Source organism: Sander vitreus, chromosome 16 (genome assembly GCF_031162955.1).
Source record: "Sander vitreus isolate 19-12246 chromosome 16, sanVit1, whole genome shotgun sequence".
NCBI lineage: Eukaryota > Metazoa > Chordata > Actinopteri > Perciformes > Percidae > Sander > Sander vitreus.
In genome coordinates this window covers 3872227-3894565 of record NC_135870.1, presented here as the reverse complement: position 1 = coordinate 3894565, position 22339 = coordinate 3872227, and the positions used below count along the sequence as shown (strand labels likewise).

General features: G+C 41.7%; 1 protein-coding gene across 1 annotated transcript; it reads left to right on the top strand.

Moving 5' to 3' along the window:
* Positions 1 to 2053: 2053 nt before the first annotated feature.
* On the top strand, positions 2054 to 22129 carry cnnm3 (cyclin and CBS domain divalent metal cation transport mediator 3). The gene is made up of 11 exons (XM_078271885.1): positions 2054 to 2875; positions 5171 to 5505; positions 6768 to 6944; positions 9259 to 9416; positions 11933 to 12076; positions 12475 to 12633; positions 13908 to 14077; positions 16196 to 16292; positions 16496 to 16626; positions 17886 to 18015; positions 21865 to 22129. Exons 1-11 carry the CDS (start codon positions 2159 to 2161, stop codon positions 21912 to 21914), a joined length of 2268 nt encoding a protein of 755 aa, XP_078128011.1. The 5' UTR covers positions 2054 to 2158; the 3' UTR covers positions 21915 to 22129.
* The last annotated feature ends 210 nt before the right edge of the window (positions 22130 to 22339 follow it).

Here is a 22339-nt window from a genome sequence, read left to right as displayed (position 1 = left end):
TAGTATATATATGTATACATATGTGTAGTATATATATAATAGTATGTATATATATGTGTATATATATGTGTGTGTATATATATTGGCCAGAATCTGCCTTTGGGGAAGGGAGGGGGGGGGGTCTGGGGATCCTCCCCCAGGGATGTTTTGAGCATCAACGACTTCATTTCCTGTATTCTGATAAACTTTTATGCACCAATTTACGGTGGAAAACCCTTTTATTTAGCCTATGTGAAGAAGAAAAACACAGATGACAATTCAAAATATATCAAAAATATAATGTAAAGTATGTCGTTGCGTGTCATTGGGCATTTCTAAGTGGGTATATGGAAATCCTGGAGCTTTCTTAGTGGGTATACTGCGTATCATGTAGACTACGCCGCTGGTTGGAACGGCAGCTTGTTGTAATGAGAGGTTAAATATTTTGTATAGTGATCGGGTCATGCCTTCAGTACCCGGTCAGGCCCTCCATCCAGGGCTGTAGTACTTGAGTCCGGACTCGAGACGCTGTTCTGTTGTTGCGGACTCATCTTGGACTCGTTGGTATTTGGACTCGGACTTGTCTCCGACTCGGCCGTTGGACTCGCCTAATATTCTAGCTGGTCTCTACCGAGTCCAGCACTATATGCTTTTGATCTAAAGTAACTTCCTCCCTCAAAACAACCTTTGATGAAGCACATTCGTTCAGAAAACAGCTATTAGTTCAATTCAAAATCCATCTAGAACAGGCATCGAGATTAGACGCCTGGGATACGCCTGGCTGCATCATATACCTCAATCATCAGGTATCAATCCTTTTCATTTTGGCCACAGACACAATGTCAGCGAGCACTTTGTACTCTGGATTCTTCAGGGCAAATAAGTTCAAGAATGGGAACATTTCCATTTTATATTTTAAGTAAATAATGTGGCCTAATTTGATCCTATTAGTGTGTTACTCTGCACTACCGCTTTTTGATAATTACAAATAATAAAGCAAAATGATCATCTTAAAATAAAAGATATGCTGTCTCCCACATCACATTATGAACAGGTAAGTACAGTAAGTGGTCTTGAAGAGGATTCTTCTTTTTTCTGTCTCGGTCTTGACCGTCTCTCATTTGGACTCGATCTTGACTCGGTCTCGACTAGTCCTGGTCTTGGATTAGTCTTGGACTCCACAAAGGTGGACGTGACTACAACCCTGCCTCCATCCATCTGGGACTGGTAAATATAAAAAGGCACATGAAATATAATAACAAAATAAAGGAAGCAATAAAAATACACACACAAGAAAAAGACAAAATTAGAAATGAGACACACACACACACACACACACACATATATATAATCTCCAAGGCAGTGAATGTTGCACATTGTATTCATTTTACCTTCATATTGTCATGTGGTCTCAGCCATATTTCTTATTACGCGTATACATTCACTACATTCCTGTTTATATTACAGTTCATTCACCTTGTTATAACTATACACTTGTCTACTGAAGATATATATTATTTGATATGTTTTTATTTTCTTTTTATACATATTAAATGAGCATTGTTAGAGGAAATTTCATTGCCAACGACTTCTTTCCTAATTCAAACAATAATTCAATTTTAAAGATTTATTTATTTAGCACCTTTTAAACATAACAAAATGCAAACAAAGTTGAAAAACATCAGGATTTAGAGACTAATTGTTGTGCATATGACAAGAAATAACTTAAAACTTGATGCATAAGAGTACTGTTTCCAGGCATACTTTCCTTAAATGTCGTACAGTGTTAAATTAGCATGAATTCAATGAATGTGAAGTGTATCTAGCAGAGGGCCAGAGGGATGAATGACTTGTTTACATGATATCTAACAAAGATGGGCGGTCACACCTTCTTGTTTCGTCATATTGTATTGGCTGTGAGCACACACCGACTGCAATTCGCTGCTTTTGAGAAGAGGCGGGTGCAGTAAAATCACAAAAATTCACAGTCAAGCCCCAACATGTACAGTTATCCAGCGCCTCGCTTGGTACGCGTAGAACCAAAATGGCCGCCACGCAGTTCAGTTGCAGTTGTGTTCGTTTTGTTTGGCTGAGCCCAGTGCGTTCCATTTGTCCTCCGGTGTGACGTCGTTCCCAGAACGCCCCGAGGGGGGCGGGGCCGCTGCAGGGCTTGAGTCACATGAGCAGAGCCAGGCTGACCAATTCCAATATGGTGGCCAGCTTGGCAGGTCTACGGTTCCTGTTGATGATATTGTTGTTCTGCGGGATCAGGTACGGCGCCTGCAGCCAGGAAGCTCCGCTGGTTCTGGGGCTGCGACTGGAAGACCCGACGGGTCTGGTGTGTATGAAGGATCGGATCATCTCTGCGCCAGAAGGAGCCACGTTCAAGCTCCGTCTTTTTGGGACTGGGCTGGATGGAAACTGGACGTGGGTGGCGTTCGCAGGGGCAGCTGGCGGAGCGGCGGGGTCGGTCGGGGATACGCCTGACCCGTGCGAGCTGGAGTCCAACCGCCAGGAGTCCGCTTTCCAGGTGACGGGTAATATCACCCAGGATGAGGAAAACAGCCGGCTGGTACATGTAGAGGTCCGGCAGAGGAGCATCTCTGGCAGCGAGCACACCTACTACCAACTGTGCGTGCTGAGCGGAGAGAAATGGGCTTCTGTGGGCTCGGAAAGACTGCGGATCAGCGGTCCACCCGTGGACTACATCCCGCCGTGGGGTCTGGCCGTGCTGGTCGTGCTGCTGCTTCTGGTCTGCGGGACGCTGAGGATAGTGAACCTGAGCCTGCTGTGGCTAGACCCCGTGGAGCTGTATGTCCTTCATAGCTGCGGATCCGAGGAGGAGAAGCGGGCCGCCAAGCGCCTGGAGCCGATCAGGCGGAGGGGGAACTTCTTGGTAAGTTTCTGAAAAACTAGGTGGGGAAGCCACCGCAAAACCTCATGTAGGTAAAGTTACATTTGACGCCTACATCCTGGACTACATGCCTATCCTCTGCACATTCTGTATATTCTAAACTTTTGCACACCCCTCAGCATTTCTGCACATCCTGACCTGCACTATTCAATAAAACCCTTTTTTTTTCTTAATGTAACTAATACCACACTGTGAAAGTACTCTGTTTACAAGTAAAAGTAGAAAATGTTACTTAAGTAAAAGTCTGTAAGTATCATCAGGGAAATGTACTTAAAGTATTAAAAGTACTTGATGCAGAAACAATCCTCACAATTTAGAAACTGGAAACAATCTAAACAGCTGTGTGTTTAATGGTCTGATCATCTCAGCTGGACTTGTAGCTGTTATATTGATGGCTAGTTTACTTTAGAATAAAACATCAGATTTTATAAACTACATGTGTTTTGTGTGTAACTAAAGCTGTCAGATTAATGTAGTGGAGTATAAAGTACAATATTTCTCCCTGAAATGTAGCGGAGTACAGTTGTTTCTATATTTATTGTTTGTTATTTCATATAAATGTTTAATGTGTTTATATATGTACCAGCATCAAAGGGAAATTCCTTCTAAGTGCTACTTACTTGGCAATACATCTTTTTATTATTCTGGTATATAATCCCATATTTATTACACCAGCACCCTTTGCACAATGCACCATTGATATCTCTCTTACTGTCTACACATTTTATTGTGTGGGAGTGTTTTATAGATACTTTTTCATTTATATGTGTACACAGTAGTCAGTGTTTACCTTGGTAAGCTTTTTATTGTTTTTAGTTTTTAGCTGTTATGTCTTTCTGTTCAAGTACGTTGAGCGTAACAGTAATCAGAGTCAGATTTGTGTTGACACAGGTCTGATAGTAAAAGTGAGACTTTCATGTCTTTTGTTGATTATAAAAGCAGCTTGAGGTGCTGTATAAATACTGTGAAAGTACCAAAACGCTCAATCCACAGAGAAATGCACACAGCCATAGGGCTGCTCAATTATGGAAAAAAATATAATATCAATCAATGTCAATATTGAAATCACGATAATATAACACGATTACTCGTTGACTTCTGGAAAGATGTTGCAATTATTGTGACATTTTCATTAATACTTTTCCTATTTAAACTTTATTTTTTCATTCAGAACACGAGTAAATAAGAGTTTACTTGCAAAACGTAATGAGCTAAATAATAGTTTTTCTCGATTATTCTGTTTTTGTGATCACTGGGAGCCGAAAGTCATAATCACGATTATATTTTGATTAATTGCAAAGCCCTACACAGCCGGTATTCAGAAACTGTGCCCCTTCAACGAGCCGCCAGGACTTCCGTACAGTTGTGATGTCACAACTATACTAGACATAGGTAGAAAGTGCCGCTACAGTACACATTCCCCGGCTGCAATGACGGAGCAGAGATCCTGAGGTTACATTCACTCTTTTGAGACAAAAACGTTCTCCTTCTACACAAGAGTTTTAGCTCCGGTAGCAGAACTAATCTCCGTCCATATTAACACATCTGACAACACGTATCACATGACCGTTCACACACACACTGGGCATGTACATGCCGGTGTAAAAAGGATGTAGATTGTCTGTCCGACGTTACTCTGCAGTAAATCATGGGTGTATAAGTTGAAAATACAGAAAATACTTTGGAGAAAGAACAACAATGGTGAAAAGTAAGCGCAGGGATTCATTAGCTTGTACCGACGACGAGGTGGAACTGTTACTGAAAGGTCTGTAAGCTACCTAACTGATGAGGCTGACTGAAGTGCTCCGTCGTCTCCAAAGGTCTCAGTTTGTGTCCGGAGACTACAAAGCAACCCCGGAGTTTTCAAACCAAAACGAGGGCAGCAGAGTTTCCAAATGTCTCCATTTTAGGGGCTCGGAAACGCCAGAGTATTATGGGCTGGAGGCGTAAATGTAGCAAAAGAAATTTAGTTTTTAAACCAAACCGTAGTAGTGTAGATGTAGCCCGAGAGCGCAGATGCAGAAGACCCGGAAACACTGACCAATCAGAGCAGACTGGGCTTCTCAAAGAGGGTGAATACAGGTATATTCAGACAGACAGTAGGAGAAAAATAAAGTGTTTTTTTTTTTTTACATTAAAGCGTGTAAATATGTTCTACTAGAAACCCAAAATACAAGTATGAACCTGAAAATGAGCACGATATGGGACTCTTTTTAAAGCTGATTCTGATGAGATGTATTCCTAAATGTCTTTTTGTCCATCCTCTCTCCATCCCAGACATGTTCTTTGCTGTTTCTGTGTGCTATGGGACACTCTGTCCTTGGCGTCCTCCTGTACCGGGCGCTGGGCTCCATCGTCTCGGCCGTGTTCACCAGCGGCCTCCTCATCTTCTTCCTGGCTGAGCTGGGTCCTCACATGCTGTGCTCCGGTTACGGGTTCCAGCTGGCGCCGGCTCTGACCTGGCTGGCCCAGGTTTGCTTGGTGCTCACCTGCCCCCTGTCCTGCCCTCTGGGGCTGATCCTGGACCTGGGCCTGAGGCGGGACATCAGCACCTGTGGGATCAGGGAGAGGACCATGGAGATGATCCGCACAAGCGTCAACGACCCTTACAGGTAAGAAAGACACTCGCATTGCTTTATTTATGGTTCTGCGTTAAATCTACGGCGTAGATGTGGGTACGTGATCTGTGCTGCCGGCACGATCCGACATGCGCAAGATGTTCGCGCTATGACACTGCACGATCTGTTCCACGCTTGCGCACCTTTGAACCGCGGGACTTTCATTCATTTCACAGCGCTCGCAAAGGAGAGTGTGGAGGAAACTGAAGGTTTGCAGTGACAGAGAGACTCAGACTTCATTCCACATGTAACCAAAATGGTGTATGTTCACGTAACAACTCCTTTATTATTTTGGATTGGCAACCACGTAAACACCTCGTAATGCATAGCGTAAGATACATTTAAAAACATTACAACATCCCCACACTACATGTCACAAAAATAACAATGTCGCCAAGGCGTAGTACATGGACGTCGATATGCGGTTTTAGATCAGTGACAATAAGTACTTAATTTAAATATCTAATAAAACAGACCCGCCGTTAACTGCATAATGAATAACATCAAATGTAGCCTACAAAAATATGCCGCCAGTTGTGCTGCCTGGCCGTCAAGTGTTTCAACGCATGCGTGATACAAATAGTGTAGGGAAACCGTCACGTTTTCTGCTACGTATTTATGAGCATATCGGATCGTGCAGACAGCACAGTTCGCATAGAAACGGCCCCTACGCCGTAGCCTGACGTTCACCTTCCCAGAAATGTAACTAACTACAAGTGATGACGATGCAGACCGCAACAACTGTAATTTGTCCCTTTCGGCTGTGGCTTGGTAGCGTCACATTTCCTCGTACTAATTTCCGGGTTAAGGAGAGGGTGGCGGTAGCTCAGTCTGTAAGGAGTTGGTTTGGAACTGGAGGGTTGTCTGTATGGGTTCAAGTCCCCATACAGACCAAAGTGGTGGTGGACTGATGGCTGGAGAGGTGCCAGTTCACCTCCTGGGCACTGCCAAGGCTCTGACCTCACTCTGACATCTCTCCATTAGTGCATGTATAGGTACTGTAGTCCTTACCTAGCTACTGAGCATGTGCGACTCCCAACAAAGATGGAACAGAAGTCTGTAGCTAAAACACACAGAGTACAACAAAAATATGGTGTTAAACTGAAAATTAAACCATGTAAACCTATTCTGATATAATCTCTAAATACAGTTGTGAACCTGAGCATAATATGAGCACTTTAAAACCCAGTTCTGCTTCAGAGTGGCCCTTACGTCATGATCTGTATTTAACTGTATTTATCTGATCCCTGCCGCAGTGAGTTTGTGAAGGAGGAGTTCAGCCGCGGGATGCTGCGCACTAAGACGGTGGAGGACATCCTGACGCCCCTGAAGGACTGCTTCATGCTGCCCAGCTCGGTCGTCCTGGACTTCTCCACCATGTCTGACATCATGCAGTGCGGGTACACCCGGGTTCCCATCTACGAGGAGGAGAGGTGGGCGCAGAAACGCAGCTTTTTACAGAACCAAAAGCTAGACTCATGAAAACAATCAATACAGTGACAGTATTGTCCTTAAAAACTTAAAGGTGCAGTAGGTAAGACTTATAAAACTAACTTTCTGTCATATTTGCTGAAACTGACCCTATGTTCCAGTAGAACTATTTACATGAAGAAGGTAATAAAAAAATAAGGAGCTCCTCTGGCTCCACCTACAGCCTGTAGTGCAATTTGCAAAAATCCACCAGATGCACCAATCAGGGCCAAGGAGGGGTGTCTAACTGCGTGTCATTGCATATCTGTTATTGCAGATATATTGGTATCTGTGTATATGTCAGCTGATAAGTAACAATAAAACTGAGGTCTGAGTAAAGGGCACGTTCAGACTACAAAAGACAATCTGCCGATTTTCAGCAGAGTGCTGCGTCAATGGGAGTGTCACTGAAACGGCCCAATTGTGTGACGTCCTGTTGTGTTCTTTAACCCCGCCAATGTAGCACAAGTATACATATTACATACATACTACATATTTCACAGTTATTGTTTTCCGTCAGATCGTTTATAGATCTCAACATTTCCGACCGCACTTGAAGGCAGCATCCTTTCATGGAGAAAGGGAGAAAGAAAAGAGACGGAGCGGCTGTGCTTTGTTGTTGCAGGAAACAGTCGGCTGTTCCACAAACTCCCAGCCCGTTCAGAGCTTGTGTTTGGTGTTTTAAAACGTTCTTGTGGCAGAGATGGAGGCAGTGATGTTTCCTGTACGGGACTCTCACAACGCCTCAAAACACACCGACAAGTCTGATCGCTGCTCACATGATTGGCAACTGCAGTGTGAAGACGGGTTGTGTTTTTCCAAAAGTTGAATCTGTCTCAACATATGGTCTGTTCCTCCAATATCGTGAATCATATCGCAATATCAGTCAAAGTAATCGCAACTAGATATTTTCCTCATATCGTGCAGCCCTAGAACAGATACATTCATCATCAATCAGTGCTCTCTGCAAACTCCTTTACCAGCCTCAGTTTTGATGTCTCGACTACTTCTGTCCTGCAAGTCACTAAATCAATGCTTTCTGGTGTCGTAGAATTGCTGCAGTGTAGTTTAGAAGATGAATAGTTTGGTCTATAAAATGTCAATAAATAGTAAAAAAAAAATGGCCAGGAATCAAATGTATTAAACATTTAAGTTTTAATACAAAAGCAAAACAGCAAAATGTTGAAATGTGAAGTTAATTTAGGCACTTTCTTTCTTCAAGGTTTTTTAAATGAATGACAGAATTGCAAAAAACAATTACTGTACGATGGGATATACATATTTTCCCTTTTTTAACCAGAACATACCCCCCCCCACCCTCCCCACCAATTACAAACAAACCTGTATTAAGGATTACTACAAGAGATAATTTAAAACACATAATAATACATTATAAAACATAAAGGTTGAGAAGGTACAGAATGACAAAAAAAAAAATTGTGGGGGAGGAATAGCTACTCTGAAATTGTTGTAGTTGGTTTCTCAATAAATGTCAAGAAGGGGCGCCATATTTTGTAAAATGTATCCTCAGATCCCTGGGTAGTGTAACGTATTTTTTCTCTAAATTCATACAGGACATAATGTCTCTAATCCAATGTGAGTGGGAAGGAGGAGCAGGGTCTTTCCCCTTGAGTAAGATAATCCTACGAGCCAGTAAGGAGGAGAAGGCCAATACCTTCAGCTTCGCCTTAGGCAAGTCCAAATTGGGAGCAATGCCAAAAATGGCAGTAAAAGGGTTCGGCTCAATCTGATGATGAAGTACTTCAGAAATTGTTAAAAAAAAACTGATGTCCAGAAATCAGTTAGGGTGGGACACAACCGGAACATGTGAAAAAGTGACGCAGGTGCACTCTTGCAACTATCACAGGTTGGGTCGACGACAGGGAACATATGAGCTAGTTTGGTTTTAGATATGTGGAGACGATGTACTACTTTAAATTGCACAAGAGCATGTCGGGCGCACATGGAGGTAGAGTGTATCTGATCCAGGACTGAATCCCACATGCTGTGAAGGCAGAACCTAGATCCTGTTAACAATTAACCTCTTTAATCCTGCACAAATAAAGTAAAACAATCCCCCTTTTGGTTGAACTGTAGCGGGTATGATTTAAAATGTTGTTTCAGATTTACACTCATTATCTGCTCAAGTGGTTCCCCGTTGTCGGTGTTTTTGGTTCATTTTGTAGCAGTGTACTTCCAGTAGATTTGGGATTTGGTTTCTCCACATGGCAGTACTCGTGTCCACTCGTCAACGTGCGTTTGATTTTGATTTTCCAGGTCCAACATTGTGGAAATCCTTTATGTGAAGGACTTGGCGCTGGTGGACCCGGACGACTGCACCCCCATGACGACCATCACCAAGTTCTACAACCACCCGCTGCACTACGTCTTCAACGACACCAAACTGGACGCCATGCTGGAGGAGTTCAAGAAAGGTGGGCTTGCACTCGCACACAAAATACTGTTCCTAGAAAGAGAGCTTGCCGTGTCATTTTTAAAACTGAAAATGAAAAGGCAACCCATTTTTATAGGAGTGGAGAAAGGAATCGTAACCCTCCTGTTGTCCTCGGGTCAAATTTGACCCATTTTCAAAAATGTTCTATACCAAATTTTCAAAAGAAATAACGTGGATGGCTCCCTACAACGCTCTTCGCAAGTTTTATTCACTTTTATAGCATTTGGGGGGAAGAAATGATAAAAGAATGTTGGAAAAAAGTGACAAAAATGTCAGAAAAAGCTTCAAAAACATGAGGAAAAAAATCACTAAAATGTCAAAAGGTGCATAAAAAAACGAAAAACTTGAAAAGTGAGAGAAAGAAATAGGTGGGAAAAAGACGACCAAAACCGCTGGTTAAAACATGGACAAATAACCCATTCAACCTTTTTATTTATTCAGAATTGGACAAAGATTTGATAAATAAATTAGGATAATAGGGACGCAAAAGAAAATACAATTATGTGAAGCTGTTACAAGTAGAAGTTTGCAGGTTTAGAACCAGATTTCTAAATTGTCCGAGAGGCACGATTGAGTCGATTTCAAGAAAGTGCTGTAATTTATTCCATATTATGCTTTATCATGCTTTAAAACCAAAAGTATCTGCATGCCTAGTCTATATCGACGACATTTCATTGACGGGATTGCTCCTGTGGCGTTGGAAGATCTGCTGGATGCATGTCTTTATCGGCCGGATGTCCGTCCCCTTCCTCTGTCTTTGTGTTGGCGTTCTAACCTCTGGTTGATTTCTGAGGACTATGGTTAACTGCTCCTCAGATCTCTGCAGGGTAAATCCAGACAGCTAGCTAGACTATCTGTCCAATCTGAGTTTTCTGTTGCACGACTAAAACAACCTTTGAACGTACACATGTTCTACCAAAACAAGTTCCTTCCTGTGGCCGGGTTGCTCAGTGGGTAGAGCAGGCACACATATACTTCAAGGCTTATGCCTCGACGCAGAGGTCCAGAGTTGGAGTCCGACCTGTGACGATTTCCTGCATGTCTTCCCCCTCTCTCCCCCCTTTCTCACCTAGCTGTCCTAGCAATTAAAGGCGGAAAAGCCCCAAAAATTATCTTTATCTGTTTTGCAGAGGCACCGTTGCTCCGTACGGCGCTTAGCGCCGCCCAAGACGATTGTGATTGGTTTAAAGAAATGCCAATAAACCAGAGCACGTTTTTCTCCCATCCCAGAATACCGTGTGAACTAGACAGACCTTCCTTTGCAGCGCTGTGGAGGAAGGTCTGGCAAAGCAAGACAACTGCATGCCAAACTCTCCTCATCCATGAAACACTTTGCCCATATGGACACGTGTTTTAAGGTGTTTATTGTCAGACTCTCTTTTAGACTTTTAAGAAATGTGTCTTCCTTTTTTGGAGTTGCTTTGCAGTTGTTGTAGAACTTTTTCTGCAGGATTATATCAGGTTTTTTCACCGTCTGAAGGGTTGAGCACATGCATCAGCATTTGTAGAACAGCCAATAGGAATGTGCTCTCTCTCTCTGAAATGACCTGCGATTGGCCAAAGTTTATCTTTAGCCTGAAAACGGAGCCAGGTGGAGGAGCAGAAGTCTAGTTTTCTCTCAGAACAGTTAAACTACAATATGCTATGAAAGATTATTATGGAATCTACCCAATCGACGACCTACCCCGGCGTTAAAGCGTAACTCTCGCCAAAATGCAACCTAGGGTCTTTTTGTGAATGTACCCGAGTCAAACTTTCGTTTAAAAGCATAATTAGGACGGAAGCGCCACTTTTAAGATTTACCGTATTTTTTTTTTTCGGATAATGGCCTTTTGAATGGGAGTGCTAGTGGCACTTTAATGCTAGCCTCAAAATAGCTATTTTTAAAACACTAAGAAGGCTCGACACAACATGAAACTTTGCTCCAAGTATCACCAGGGACTCTACACCTTAACGAAAGCTTTGACAACATTGTTTGGGTACCCAGAGTTTACTAAAAAAGGTTTTGAACAACTCAACGTAGCTCTTGTTGTTTCCGGCCGCTACCACCTCGGCAGTCAAAACGAGTCGATATCAAAACAAGTAGCCACAGATTTAGTATATCCCTGGGTCACCGGTGTAGTTAAGGTGTAGAGTCCCTGGTGATACTTGGAGCAAAGTCTCATGTTGTGTCGAGCCTTCTTAGTGTTTTAAAAATAGCTATTTTGAGGCTAGCATAGTAGTGCCCCTAGCACTCCCATTCAAAAGGTAATTTGACCGAAAAACGAGAATACGGTAAATCTTAAAAGTGGCGATTCCGTCCTAAATATGCTTTTAAACGAAAGTTTGACTTGGGTACATTCACAAAAAGACCCTAGGCTGCATTTTGGCGAGAGTTACGCTTTAAATGAAAAATATTTTTTTTTATTTGGATGAATTGACCCTTTGCTGAAGAATGTTCTCTTTGAAATAAAGCTACCTGACGGAGTATTTTCTGATCTCTCCTCTTTCTACCAGGCAACTCTCACATGGCCATCGTCCAGAAGGTGAACAACGAGGGGGAGGGCGATCCTTTCTACGAGGTGCTGGGATTGGTCACGCTGGAGGACGTCATCGAGGAGATCATCAAGTCAGAGATCCTGGACGAGTCCGACGGATACTGTAAGTTTGTTTAATGTAAAATGTGTTTCTTCATGTAGCATCTGGTGTCTTTTATTAAAGCTTTCCACCTCCTCTTGCAGTGGTGGAATGTAAACTAAGTACATTTACATTTGTACTGTACTTGAGTCCAATTGTTGAGGTACTTGTACTTTACTTGAGTCTTTTCTTTTCAGGCCACTTTCTACTTCTACTCCGCTACATTACAGAGAGAAATATTGGACTTTTTACTCCACTACATTCATCTGACAGCTTTAGTTAATGATGCTTACATACTTTTACTCAAGTAACATTTCCAATGCAGGACTTTGACTTGTAACAGAGTATTTTTACAGTGTGGTATTAGTACTTTTACTGAAGTAAAGCATCTGAATACTTGTTCCACCGCTGCTCTCCTGCAGTAGACAGGAAGGTGAAGCGTCCTCTCGCTCCGCTGGAGATTCCTCTGGAGCCTCGCAGCGTCCACGAGGAGTTTTCTCTCTTCAAGCCTCCCGAAGGAGAAGCCAAGATCCGAACCTCACCACAACTTCTGCTGGCTACACACCGCTTCCTGTCCAGAGGTGTGTGTGTGTGTGTGTGTGTGTGTGTGTTAGAACTGTCAGTCTTCCTCTGTAATACCATTTGAATTTCATTTGTTATATTTTTTTAATATTTGAATATGTAATGCCCATATGCAGCCAGTTATAAATATGTACTACACTACTCAGGCTTATGCATTGTCAATGCCACTACAAGCATGCATTGTCAAACCCCCCCACTCCCTCGTACTAACATTACACAGTATGTAACATTAGCTCACAATGCCTCCCGTAACTTATTGTTCATCAGACGTGACATGAGAAGAGGGAGATTAACGTTGGCCAACCTATTTACAAAAAAAATCACATTCGAATAGTAATTTCAGCATTCAAATAGTATTAATTTATTTTAATTTTTTTTTACTTTATTGCCCATCATTAAACATTGCCGGCAATTTTAGCAATACAATACCAACACACACCCACAAACACACTCTCAAGGATGGTTAAAGCAACAAAACACCTTGTGGTGGAGCTTCATTCAACACATATGTTGACTACATAGAAGCAGGGTAAATAAACCATTGCATATCACAGTATGTTTAAGTTATTATTCTAAATCAAGGTCTGGAATGACAGGAGTCCATCTTCTTACAAACAAAGGTACTTTCAACTGTAAAATAGCAGTCATATTCTCCATTTTAAGGACCTGTTTGATTTTTTTGTATCCACTGAGCTATTGTAGGGGGGGGGGGGGGGCTAGGCTTAATCCAATTAATAGTGATCATTTTTCTTGCAATCATTTAAAAAAATATGAAACCTGTAGCGTTGGTCCTTAGAAAGCAAGTTTTCAGGTGTTTTCTCCAGTCAAAAAATGAAAGGGGTCCTGACAGCTTTGTGGGGCCAAAATGCTGGACCCCACAAGGTTAAAGGTCTGTTTGAGGGTTAAGACTTGGTTTTAGGATTAGGGTTAGAATGAGGTTCTGGTTAGGGTGAGGGTAAGGGTTAAGGTTAGGCATTTAGTGGTGATGGTTAGGGTAAGGGGCTAGGGAATGCATTATGTCAATGGCGGGTCCCCACAAAGATAGTGTGTGTGTGTGTGTGTGTGTGTGTGAGAGAATTTTTACTTCCACACCACTGTTCCAAAAATGTTTGTAATCTTCTGCCACAGAATCTCATGATGTCCCTGTTACACATTATAATTCAGCTAAACTGCTACAAGTTCTGTGAGATCTGTTTGTCTCGCCGTATGTGACCTCGCTGCCCAGACAGCGAGTTCACCGTACCCCGTGTCTCTGACCTTTTGACCCCTGCAGAGGTGTCACACTTCAGCCCCGGCCGCGTGTCGGAGAAGGTCCTGTTCCACCTGCTCCGTCACCCCAGTGTCAACCAGGAAGTGCACTTTGATCCAAATAACCGGCTGAGCCCAGGTCACTATCTCTACACGCGCAACCACCCGGTCGACTATTTCATCCTGCTGCTGCAGGTATGTGCGCACGTCCACACACGTTTGTCACTAATAAAGTCAACTCTCAGTCGTACCCTTTTGCTTTCCTAACCCTGCAAGGAAGGGACAAGCTTGAGTTTTTTTTTTCCTGCAGGAAATAACAGAACATATTGATTTATAAGAGACAATTTTGACTTTTCTTTTTTTAATTCATCTTAGACATAAATTTGAGACATTTAAAAAAAACTCTTATTGTTTTTTTAAGCAGATTACAGTTTTACGTCTCCGGATAAATCAATGTAAGCACATATGAAATAGTGTATATAAATGTATAAAGCATGATAGAATAGAATGCCTTCATTGTCATTGCACATAACGGAATTCAAATGCACTTCCCCTGGTGGTGACACATAGTATGACAAGACAACATAGTAAAACATGAATTAAGACATAATAAAAAGAGACCTAATCAATATGAACACAGTAATAAATAAATAAGTTATAAGAATTGATAAGTAGCTAAAAGAAGACATAGTCCATAAAGTGCAGTGCAGTCCATATGGGTCATGAGTTGTGGTGGTGATGGTGCAGTGGATATGACCCACGCCTTTGGTGTGGGAGACCTGGGTTGTGTCCCTGAGCAAGACACTTAACCCCTAGTTGCTCCAGAGGCGTGCGACCTCTGACGTATGTAGCAATTGTACGTCGCTTTGGATAAAAAGTGTCAGCTAAGTGACATGTAATGAGTTCAGGTGTCTTATGGCACTTGGATAAAAACTATTCAAACGTCTAGAAGTGCGGCCCTGGAAAGATCTGTAACGCCTTCCAGATGGCAGCAGAGTGAAGAGGTCGTGGCCTGGCTGGGAACAGTCCTTAATTATGTTTTTTTTGCCCGCTGCAGGCATCGGGTGTGATATGTGTCAGTGAGTGAGGGGGAGATGTGTGTGAATTATGTTTTGTGCTGATTTCCTGACTCGGTCCAGCGCCTTTTTTGTCAGCAGCGGTGCAGCTGCTAAACCACACCACATGATGTGAAAGATGAGTAAATTGAGTAAATTAAAAAGACTATTTGATACTGCTGCTGCAGGTATGTGTGCATGTTCACACACGTTTGTCACTTCGAGTTAGCTTTCAGTCGTACATTTTACTTTCTTACTTTCCAAGAAAGAGATCAATGATTTAGGAATATGAGATATGAGCGTATATTGCAGGAAATGACAGAACATATAGATATACAAGTGACAATTGTACATCTCATGATACATAAATATAAGCACGTATGAAATAGTGGTATATATATATATAAAGCAAGATGTGAAAGATAAGTACAGAGTGCAAAAATTGAGTAAACTAAAAGAAATGTTATGTCATAAACATTTCTGACTTGTTAATGTTTATGACACGTTCATGACAGTGTCATGTCACTCTTATGTAGATACCTTCAAGTAAATGTAACCGAATAATTTAACCTAGTTTTGAAGTTATTTAAAACATCCCAAGATGGTGGCCGGTAAGCTCAGTTGGTAGAGCGGGCGCACATGTGCAGAGGTTTAATCCTCGATGCAGCAGGTCCAGGGTTCGAGTCCGACCTGTGACGGTTTTCCTGCATGTCTTCCACCCCCCCCCCCTTCTCTCTCTCCTTTCATATCTCAGCTTTTCTATCCAATAGAGGCAGAAATGCCCCCAAAAAAGCAAACGTCCCAAGATGGCGGAAGGGCCAACTTGTAATTTAACAAAATAAGTCGTCCGGCTGTGGAAATCAAATCAAAGCCGCCTTCTCAAATTAATTTACAGCTTGAAAAAAATCATATATACATTTAAACAAACTTCTCTTCACAACATATGTTGGTACATTGTTGTAACAACAAACAAAAGCGATGCATCAGCTACAAAAAATGTCTTTCTGAAAACCTTTTTTTATTTTTAACTTTCTGGTTTATGTATCTTCATGATAACCTTGTTGTCCTAAAGAAGTGCATTATGGGGAGGAAAATTGTGGGTAATGTAAAGTTTTTCAAGAAAAGCAATACTTGCTTGTGGAGATCAGTATCATGACAGTTTTAGACGGGATCTTTGGCAGTTTCCTGTTATTTATTCAACAGAAAACATTTTAACATTAAAACATTTTGACATTGAAGTCTTCCTGTGTGTGTTCAGGGTCGTGTGGAGGTGGAGATCGGTAAAGAGGGGCTGAAGTTTGAGAACGGAGCGTTTACATACTACGGCATGTCTGCGCTCACGCTGCCATCTTCAGGTGAGATCAAGAATAACGGCACAAGTTTCATCATTTATTATGCAGTTATAGCATGAAGCACACAGCTGTTTATGTGAATGATGATGATGCAGTTTTACATAACTGAGGTTTATACGAGTCAGCTATAAAAAGACAGCAGTGTGGCTGGTAGTTGCAGAATGTGCTGACTGTGTGTGTGTGTGTGTGTGTGTGTTTGTTTGCAGTGCACCAGTCTCCAGTGTCGACGCAGCGTCACTCTCCCAACGATCCCTTTGAGTCAGCAGACGCTACGAGCCCATCCAACTACTGTCCCGACTACACCGTCCGAGCTCTCACTGACCTGCAGCTCATACGGGTGAGTGTGTATCTGTGTGTAGTCTATATTCTCGATGTTCCACTTCCGGGATTGCGCCGTTGCCGACAAATTCCGCCAGATTTCACTCATTTAGGCCGGATGTCCGTCCCCTTCCTCTGTCTTTGTGTTGGCGTTCTAACCTCCGGTGGATTTGTGAGGACTACGGTTAACTGCTCCTCAGATCTCTGCAGGGTAAATCCAGACAGCTAGCTAGACTATCTGTCCAATCTGACTTTTCTGTTGCACCACTAAAACAACTTTTGAACGTACACATGTTCTACCCAAACAAGCTCCTTCCTGAGGCTATTTTGCAGAGGCTCCATCCCGAGACTTGGCGCTGCCCAAGACGATTCTGATTGGTTTAAAGAAATGCCAATAAACCAGAGCTCGTTTTTCTCCCATCCCAGAATGCTGTGTGGACTAGCCGGATCCTCCTCCGCAGTGCTGTGGAGGAAGGTCTGGCCAAGCGAGACTAATCTGTGTGTGACTGAGTGTGTGTCTGTGTTTTCAGCAGTAGTGGAATGTAACGACATACATTTACTTAAGTATACATTTGAGGTACTTGTATTTTAATTTGATACTTTATACTTCTACTCCACTCAATTCAGAGATAAATATTGTACTTTTTACTGCACTACTATGGAAGAGACAAAAGTATTTGAATTTTAAAAGCCACTGAATAATTATATTGAAATATTTTACTTTACCATGCATCTGAATTAGTTTGTTCTGATTCACCTTTTTCTAAATCAAAATATGAAATTTCTTCATTTGCAATTTCAAAAGCTGAATTAGATTTTTTTTTTTTTCAATGGTCACAAATAAAATATAATAATAATAAATAAATAAAATAAAATTGGTATGATTTTTAAAAATATTTTTTTATACGTTTTTATAAATTTATATTATAAAATATATATTATATATACATTTTTATAAAAAATAAATTCAGATCTAAAAATTCAAGTTAAAAAAACTGGACGACTTACCAGAGCCTCGTCATTCTCCCTGGCAGTCAACTGGCAGAGTTTCAATTTTCACACCACTTTCTTGGATCACATGACTGACATATGTTGCTCTGATAGGCCAGAAGTCACTTCAATTACATTCAGTCTTTAAAAAGCCTCTTGGATCTGCTGGAAAATGCATCGTCACAAAGCTGAAAACAGGGCTGTTTTTTTAGAGATACCTGGTTCTCACAGGACAGTGTGTGTAGAGGCTTTAGTAAGAGGAAGAAATCCCTTTGTTTTGTTTTGTAGGTGACACGTCTCCAGTATCTGAACGCTCTCATGGCGTCGCGGGTCGGTCCGAGCCCAGATCCTCCCGAGATTAAGATCCTGCCCAACAGTCAGACCAAGCTGCTCAACGAGAGAAACGCCACACAACAAGGTAGGTTACCTCAAAGCACTCCAGGGTCCGCTGCACCCGGGGTCTCAACACTGACATTTATTACTGATGATAGATCACTAGGGTTGTCACGGTTTCCTAGATTTTGATTACTGAAACCAGAAGCAGGATCGGCATTTCCACCCCCGCCTTGCCCACATCCGAATTAAAAACAACAGCAGACACAGCGTAGCTTAGCGGCTGGTAGCATGCATCTATAGACACAGGGTAACGTTAGCTTACCTGCTGGTAGCGTGCATCTATAGACACAGGGTAAGGTTAGCTTACCTGCTGGTAGCATGCAGCTAAAGACACAGGCTACCGTTAGCTTAGCGGCAGGTAGCATGCAGCTAAAGACACAGGCTACCGTTAGCTTAGCGGCAGGTAGCATGCAGCTAAAGACACCGGCTACCGTTAGCTTAGCGGCTGGTAGCATGCAGCTAAACATACAGGGTAATGTTAGCTTAGGGGTAGTCCGCAGCTGCTGAAGCTTTCCATGGACAGGACTCCATGGAGCATTTACAGTGGTGCTCATAAGTTAATGAATCCATGCTAAAGTGACACAAAAATGAGGAAAAATCCAACCTTTAAGGACACCAATTTTCTTTGTGAATGAATAATGTATCGTACATAAATAAATGTTCTTCCTTAAAATACAGGAGGCATAAGTCAGTCCACCCCTATGTTAAATTCCCATAGAGGCAGGCAGATGTTTATTTTGAAAGGCCAGTTATTTCATGGATCCAGGATACTATGATCCTGATAAAGTTCCCTTGGTCTTTGGAATTAAAATAGCCCCCCCACATCATCACATCCCCTTCACCATACCCCCCCATCATCACATACCCATCATCACATCCCCTTCACCATACCTAGAGATTGGCATGGTTGTATTTCAGTTAGCCTAATAGCTGGTTTGATTTACATTGAGAGACGATTTTATGGAAAGTACCCCATGCCAATCTCTAGGTATGGTGAAGGGGATGTGATGATGGGGGGGTATGGTGAAGGGAATGTGATGATGTGAGGGGTATGGTGAAGTATGTGATGATGGGGGGTATGGTGAAGGGGATGTGATGATGGGGGGGTATGGTGAAGGGTATGTGATGATGGGGGGGCCAAGGGAACTTTATCAGGATGCATAGTATCCTGGATCCATGAAACAACTTTTTAATTAAGGCATTAAGATCAATTTCCAAAATATGATTTATTTTATTCCTCTTTTTTAGTCAACTTTAGCGTGGGTTCATAAACTTGTGAGTATGTATGTGCACCTTGTTAAACTCATGGTGCTTTTAATTGCCCCTTGTAAACTCTGAGATACTCGACTGTTGTTATAAAGTACTCTTCTGCCGTCTAGTGGCTCGATTGTGGCATTGCCGTTCCCGTTCCAAAAAAGAAAGTCAAATGTAATCGAATCATGACCTTAAAATCAAAAGTCAAGGCAAGACGGCTTTATTCGTATAGCACTTTTCAGCTACAAGCCAATTCAAAGTGCGTTACATAAAACATTAAAGAGCAGTTTAAAACAATTGAGAAAGTAAAATGGAATCGTGGATTTTAAGAGCCGTGACACCCCTATAAATCACACATGAATACAAACGTCTTTGTAGTTTTCTTACTGCACTTTTCTGTTTTGCTTTCAGCTGAACTAATATCATTTTCTCCTTTCTTTCCCTCCTTGCGTGCCTCCATGCCTGTCTTCTTGTCTCTTCTCTGGCCCGTCCAGAGTTCCCCGTAAACTTTTCTTTCTTTGATACCATTGAGAACTACTGTTAGTATGTTTTTGTGCATGAGGTAAATTAAATGCAGCCTGTCTGTGGCATGACAGCAGACACAGACTATACATACAGCACACACACACACACACACACACTTTTTGAGGACAGTTTTGACCCTTTACCTTTTTTAAATCCGTCCTAGTGGGTGCATTTTATTTTCTGTGGGTGAAGATGTATCTTTGTGTGTTTGCTTTGTAACTTCTGTTTCTTCATCTTCTGTCACTCCTAGTTTCTGCTTTACCTGAAATCATCTCACTTCTCTCTGTCGGGTATGTAAACGTTGTGTCTGATCTGATTCAACTGAATAATGAGTTTAAAGGGATGAAATGTGTCCTCTGGCGTCCATATTGGAGGCTGAGGGGCACGGAGGGAAAGATGCTACCTGAATGAACGGGACAAGTGCTGAGAGAAAATGAACGCTCCTTAAAACGACAGAACTTGCCTGAGAATCGTCACGTTTTTAGGTTTTCTTAAGTAATCCAGTGATCGTTGCGTGAACATCCATTGGTACATTGCAAACAGGAGCTGCTGATAAACAATTCAGCATACTTTTAATTTGGCAAAATGTGAATAAAAACAACATTATACATTCTGTTTATGTCCCCAAAATCCCTGAAGTGATGGGAAGTGTAGTTTTAAAAACTTAAGAGTACGATTGTCCCCATAATTAAAGAAAAAATAGTATTTTCTTTCATGTCGCACTATTAATATTATTATTTACTGAAGCTCAGAATATCCCATTTGAAATTGGGGTGGGGGGAAGTGGATCCCTTAATTTGTCCATTCATTTGTAATAAAGTCAAAGCTAAACTGTTAAAACGTAGCTTCAGAAGCCCCTTTAATTGACAGATTACGTTTTAGGGTACATGACTTTTCCCTTAATTTACACATTCATTTGAAATATTTGTCAAATCCATTAATCATCAAATCAAAAGAGCTTTATTTTTTCTTTGTTTTTGGTCAGACACATCCAAACGCGACATACAACAATAAATCAGTCCGTATTAATCATACCAGCGAATAAATAAATGTTAAATACTAAAATAAACTAAAAACCCTGAGGGGAGGGGTAGAGGGGTGGGGTAGAGAGAACAGGTCGAAGTCTGGATCAGTTTAAGATGTTACTGAGGTCGGGACTTTGGTTTATATTTGTGGTCCGATATATTGTCAGGTGCAAATACAAATGATATTAATATATTTTTTTAAATTCAGTATTTTATAGGTTTACATTAGATTTGGGATAAAGTAATGATTATTAATTGTGGTACATTACAGTTACACAAAAACGCAAACGTGTTTCAATGAAATCTCCTTAACCTTGTAAGTTTGTCCCTTATTACAGACATGATTTGCTCATGTACTCACTTCCTTTGTTGAGCCTTGACTTTTATGCTACGTTTACACGTGGCCGGCTATTTTCAGAAACGGACATTTCAACCTCTCTGTTTTCAAAAATAACATCGTGCACAGCTGTTAGTTTTCAGAAAAGTGTTTGTTTACACGTACCTGTGTATATATGCCGTCAAGAGCATCCTAAACCTCCGTTTGTCTCAGTTTACGCGCAAACTCCACTCTGGCCGGAGGTTTTAGAAAGACTCGTTTTCAGAGGCACATTCTCCGTTTGCGTGTAAACGAAGGGCACAAACGAAGAGAAACGTCTGAGTTTTTCAAAATAACCACGTACGTGTAAACGGGGTATTAGCCTGTGAAGGTCTAGGGCTTTATGGGAAATGGAGTTTGTCAAAGGCAGCTAAAAAAAGACGTAAACAAACAACACTATCAGATCATTTTCCAAAAACTACCCTCCTTATCTATACACATATGAAGCGAGCCACATGACACATTCAAAAGTCAGTTTTTAAAATGATTTAAAAGTCAATGAGGTTTTGAATGAGGTTTTCAACCCGGCTTCTGCTTCTTCTTTTCTCTCTCAAACTCTGGCTCTTCTCCTCTTCTCTCTTGTTCCCTCTCCTTTACACACCCTGCGTCACCTTTAACACCCGTTGTGTTTGTGTGATGTCATCGTCCCTCACTCACCCCAGCTCTCCTTCTGATTGGTCGGCTTCCACAGGTGCCAGTAGCGCCCAGGAGAGGTTCACAGAAGAGGAGGCTCATGGGTAGTGCGGTTCTGACCTGCTTCAACCAAGTAGAGCTTTTTTAGTTAGTTTTTATTGCTGAATCATCTATGGCTGGAACGTAGTTATTGGACAAGACTGGAGCGAGAGTGATTTCCTTGTTATTTAGATCTGCTGCTCACACATCTCATCTCCATCCCTATTCCTTTGTGTCATTTCCATTGCAATTATTATTTCATGCGTTTTTTTATACACTTGTGTATGTGTATGTATGTGTGTGTATGTGTGTGTGTATATATATATATATATATATATACACATACATACATACATTTTATTTTAATTTGGCGGTGCCTTTCTTTCAGGGTTACTACTAAAGTCTGAATTGCCATGTCTGGTTTTACCTGTCTGGGTGCCAAAGCTACATTTGTGTGATTTTGTGCGTGCGTGTGTGTACTGAAGCATCCGTCC